The 4,916-nt window shown below is 73.6% G+C and overlaps 1 protein-coding gene across 1 annotated transcript in view; it reads left to right on the top strand.

The window, feature by feature from the left end:
• Positions 1–1,090: 1,090 nt before the first annotated feature.
• Positions 1,091–4,916, top strand: part of TBRG4 (transforming growth factor beta regulator 4) — a gene marked incomplete at its 5' end in the record, with an annotated part of 15,772 nt that continues 11,946 nt past the window's right edge. Inside the window, 5 exons of the mRNA XM_041408574.1 lie at positions 1,091–1,265; positions 1,507–1,823; positions 1,900–1,995; positions 2,071–2,346; positions 2,826–2,990. Coding sequence (XP_041264508.1) covers positions 1,091–1,265; positions 1,507–1,823; positions 1,900–1,995; positions 2,071–2,346; positions 2,826–2,990 — 1,029 coding nt within the window. The remainder of the gene's footprint in view (positions 1,266–1,506; positions 1,824–1,899; positions 1,996–2,070; positions 2,347–2,825; positions 2,991–4,916) is intronic.

Below are 4,916 nucleotides of genomic sequence, written 5' to 3'. Positions count from 1 at the left end.
CCCCCGGGCAGCTGCTGCAGGACGGGCGCTGCGTCCCCCTGAGCCGCTGCCGCTGCGGGACCCCCGGCGGGGACAGCGGGAGCCGCGAGGTGTCCCCGGGGAGCGTGACCCGCGTCGGGTGTCACAACTGGTGCGTGGCACCGCGGGGGGGACACGGCTGGGGACGCGGGTGGGCACCGTCACTCGGGGACAGACACCGGGGGGTGGCAGGGGGCCGGGGGGATGGACAGGCACGGTGGTGGCAGCGGGACGGGCACGGTGACAGTGGGACTGGGAAGGTTGGGCACGGTGACAGTGGGACAGGCACGGGGACAGTGGGACCGGCACGGTGACAGTGGGACCGGCACTGTGACAGTGGGACGGGCACGGGGACAGTGGGACCAGCACGGGGGACAGGGTGGGATGAGCTCGGGGACAGTGGGACGGGCACGGGGACAGTGGGACTGAGACGGAGGACAGGGTCGAACGGGCATGGTGACAGTGGGATGGGCACGGGGACAGTGGGACTGGGACGGTGGCAGTGGGACAGGCACGGGGGACAGTGGGACTGAGACGGAGGACAGGGTTGAACGGGCACGGTGACAGTGGGACGGGCTCGGGGGACAGGGTGGGACGGGCCCGGGGACAGTGGGACAGGCACTGTGACAGTGGAACAGGCACGGGGGACAGGGCGGGACGAACGCGGGGACAGTGGGACGGGCACGGTGACAGTGGGACAGGGACGAGCACGGTGGCGGTGGGACAGGCACGGTGGCGGTGCCACACGGCAGGGCCCCACGTGCGGTGACGGTGACACGCGTGTCACCCCCCGACAGGGTGGGACGGGCACGGTGACAGTGGGACGGGCACTGTGACAGTGGGACTGGGACGAGCACGGGGGACAGGGCGGGACAGGCACGGTGGCGGTGCCACACGGCAGGGCCCCACGTGCGGTGACGGTGACACGCGTGTCACCCCCCGGTGCAGCACCTGCGAGAACGGGACCCTGACCTGCCCAGAGCTGGCGTGTCCCTCCCCGGGAACCGCGACGCCCGCCGTCCCCACGGCCCCCTGGTCCCCCCTGTCCCCCCTGCCCCCCCTCTCTCCCGAGCCCGCCCTGTCCCCCGCCGTGTCCCCCTGGTCCCCCTGGTCGCGCTGCTCCCGCAGCTGCGGCGGCGGCACCCGGAGGCGGCAGCGGCAGTGCCGGGAGGGCCCCGCGGCGGGGCCGCGCTGCGGGGACAGCCCCGGGGAGGAGACGGCGGCGTGTAACCCCCAGGCGTGCCCCGGTGAGAGCGGGGACACCGGGGAGGACACAGGGGGAGCGGGGGAAAGGAGGCATGGAGGGAACGGGGGAGGAGGGAACGGGGAACGGAGCGGTGGGAGAACGGGAGAGAGGGACGGAGGGATGGAGGGATGGGAGAGGGAAGTGGGGTGGAGGGAGGGAGGGAGGCTGGTGGGCGGAGGGCCGGGAGCAGAGCGGTGCCGGTGCCATTCCCGGTGCCCTTCCCGTTCCCGGTGCGTCCCCAGTGCCGTTCCCGGTGGCCCCAAGCTGCCCCCCGGGCGAGGTGTGGCTGGAGCCCGGCCCCGCCTGCGAGCGCAGCTGCCAGGACCTGGCCGAGCCCCCCGGGACCTGCGGGGGGACCCCCGGAACCTCCGGGACCCCCGTGACTCCGGGCAGCTCCAGCACCCCCGGGATGCCCGCGGCCCCCACGACCCCCGGCGCTGTCGGGACCCCCTCGCCCCCCCCGCGCTGCGCCTGCGCCCCCGGCCGGTACCGGAACGGCTCCGGGCACTGCGTGAGCGCGGGGGGCTGCGGCTGCCGGCACCGCGGGGCGCTGCGAGCGGTGAGCAGGGCGGGGGGCCGGGGGGGGGGTCCCTGACCCCCTGGGGGTCCCTGACCATTGTTCGGGGTCCCCGCAGGCCGGCAGCGAGTGGCAGGAGCCGTGCGGGACCTGTCGCTGCTCCGAGGGACGCGTCACCTGCGCCACCTCCTGCCCCGCGCTCACCTGCCCGGAGGTGCGGGGCTCCGGGGGGCTCCGGGGGGCGCGGGGGGTCCCCGCGGGCAGGGGCTGAGCCTGGGGGTCCCCGCAGGGCTCGGAGCCGGTGCGGGAGCCCGGGAGCTGCTGCCCCGTGTGCCGGGACGAGTGGCCAGGTGAGACCCCCGCACCCGGGGCCCCGGGGAGGGGCGGCCCCGGCAGCCCCCCGGTGACGCCGTGTCCGTCCCCCCCCGGTGCAGAGGAGCCCCCCGGGCCGTGCCGGCTCCTCACGGCGCTCCGGACCATCGCCAAGGGCGCGTGTGTCCTGCGGGGCGTCCGTGTCACCTACTGCGCGGGGGCGTGCCGCTCCCGCACCGCCGTCAGCGCCCAGGTACGGGGGGCGCGGGGGGACCCCAGCCCCGCCTGCTGCCCCCGGAGCCGCCTCTGCACGGCCCGGGGCTCTCCGGGGCTCTCCGCTGTGTCTGGGATGTCCGGGGCTGTCCGGGCTGTAGGGGTGTCCGGGACTGGCGGGGCTGTCCGGTGTCCGGGGCTGTCCGTGCTCTCCGGGGCTTTCCGTGGCTGTCCGGTGTGTCCGTGGCTGTCCGGTGTGTCCGGGGCTCTCCGGTGTGTCCGGGGCTGTCCGGTGTCGGGGCTGTCCGGTGTGCCCGGGGCTGTCCGTGCTCTCCGGGGCTTTCCGGGGCTGTCCGGTGTGTCTGGGAATCTCCAGGCTGTCCGGTGTGCCCGGGGCTCTCCGGGGCTCTCCGGGGCTGTCCGGTGTCTGGGCTGTCCGGTGTGTCCGGGCTGTCCGGTGTGCCCGGGGCTCCCCGGTCTCCCCGGGCTGTCCCCGCCGCCGTGACCCGCTGTCCGCAGGAGCCGTTCGTGCGGTCGCTGTGCGAGTGCTGCAGTTACCGGCTGGATCCCGCCCGGCCCGTGCGGGCGCTGCTCCTGCCGTGCCCCCGCGGCCGCCCCCGGCCCGCGCTGCTGCCCCGCATCGCCGAGTGCCGCTGCGAGCCCTGCCGGGGTGCGGGCCCGGGGGTAACGGGGGGAGCGGGGGGCCGGGGGCTCCCTTGGGGGCTCCGGCGCCGATGGCGGCCGCGCTCCCGCCCCGTCACGGAAACGGCGCCGGCGCCGAGTGATGACGCAGCAGAGCGGCCAACAGCGAGCGGGCGCGGAGCGGTGACGTCGTAACTGCGCGCCTCGGTGGCGGCCCGTGCGCGGCGCCGGGCGGGAGAGGTCAGAGAGGGCCGGGACCGGGACCGGGGACGGGATCGGGAACGGGATCGGGACCGGGAACGGGACCGGGAACGGGAACGGGATCGGGATCGGGGGACGGGAACGGGATCGGGATCGGGGATTGGATCGGGATCGAGGAACGGGGACGGGAACGGGGATGGGAATGGGAACGGAAAGGGGGGCGGGATCGGGGATTGGATCAGGACCGGGACCGGGAATGGGACCGGGACCGGGTCGGGACGGGTAGCGGGAGCGGGGAACGGGGACGGGATCGGGAATGGGAATCGGAACGGAAAAGGGGGCGGGATCGGGGATTGGATCGATATCGGGGATGGGAACGGGACCGGGATCGGGAGCGGGAGCGGGATCGGGGATGGGATTGGGACCGGGATCGGGGATTGGATCGGGACCGGGGATGGGAACGGAAATGGGACCGGAACCGGGATCGGGGATTGGGTCGATATCGGGGATGGGAACGGGACCGGGACCGTGATCAGGAGCGGGAGCGGGGATGGGATTGCCACCGGGATCGGGGATTGGATCGGGACCGGGGATGGGAACGGAAATGGGACCGGAACCGGGATCGGGGATTGGGTCGATATCGGGGATGGGAACGGGACCGGGACCGTGATCAGGAGCGGGAGCGGGGATGGGATTGCCACCGGGATCGGGGATTGGATCGGGACCGGGGATGGGAACGGAAATGGGACCGGAACCGGGATCGGGGATTGGGTCGATATCGGGGATGGGAACGGGACCGGGACCGTGATCAGGAGCGGGAGCGGGGATGGGATTGCCACCGGGATCGGGGATTGGATCGGGACCGGGATCGGGGATGGGAACGGGATCGGGGATTGGGTCGATATCGGGGATGGGAACGGGAATGGGACCGGGACCGGGTCGGGACGGGTAGCGGGAGCGGGGAACGGGGACGGGATCGGGAATGGGAATCGGAACGGAAAAGGGGGCGGGATCGGGGATTGGATCGATATCGGGGATGGGACCGGGATCGGGATCGGGGATGGGACCGGGATCGGGATCGGGATCGGGGATGGGAAAGGGAATGGGACCGGGATCGAGACCGGGATCGGGGATTGGATCGATATCGGGGATGGGAACGGGACCGGGATCGGGAGCGGGAGCGGGATCGGGGATGGGATTGGGACCGGGATCGGGGATTGGATCGGGACCGGGGATGGGAACGGGAATGGGACCGGGATCGGGAGCGGGGATGGGATCGGGATCGGGGATTGGATCGGGACGGGATCGGGGATTGGATCGGGACCGGGATCGGGACCGGGGATTGGATCGGGATCGGGATCGGGGATTGGGTCGATATCGGGGATGGGAACGGGACCGGGACCGTGATCAGGAGCGGGAGCGGGGATGGGATTGCCACCGGGATCGGGGATTGGATCGATATCGGGGATGGGAACGGGACCGGGATCGGGATCGGGAGCGGGATCTGGATGGGGATCGGGGATTGGATCGGGACCGGGATCGGGGATTGGATCGATATCGGGGATGGGAATGGGACCGGGACCGGGATCGGGGATGGGATTGGGACCGGGGCCGGGATCGGGAGCGGGGATGGGATTGGGACCGATGCCGGGGCCCGGGTTGGCATCGGGACCGCGGGCCCGGGGGAGCACCGGGAGCGGTGCGGGGCTGGCGAGGAGGCGCGGCGCTGAGCGGCACCGGCAGGGGCCGCGCCCGGTGCCCCGCTCC

The sequence above is a fragment of the Onychostruthus taczanowskii genome, unplaced genomic scaffold (assembly GCF_017590055.1).
Source record: "Onychostruthus taczanowskii isolate IOZ18803 unplaced genomic scaffold, ASM1759005v1 scaffold3, whole genome shotgun sequence".
NCBI classification, from domain to species: Eukaryota; Metazoa; Chordata; class Aves; order Passeriformes; family Passeridae; genus Onychostruthus; species Onychostruthus taczanowskii.
The sequence above is the reverse complement of the archived record's forward strand: the minus strand, read 5'-3'. Positions and strand labels throughout refer to the sequence as shown.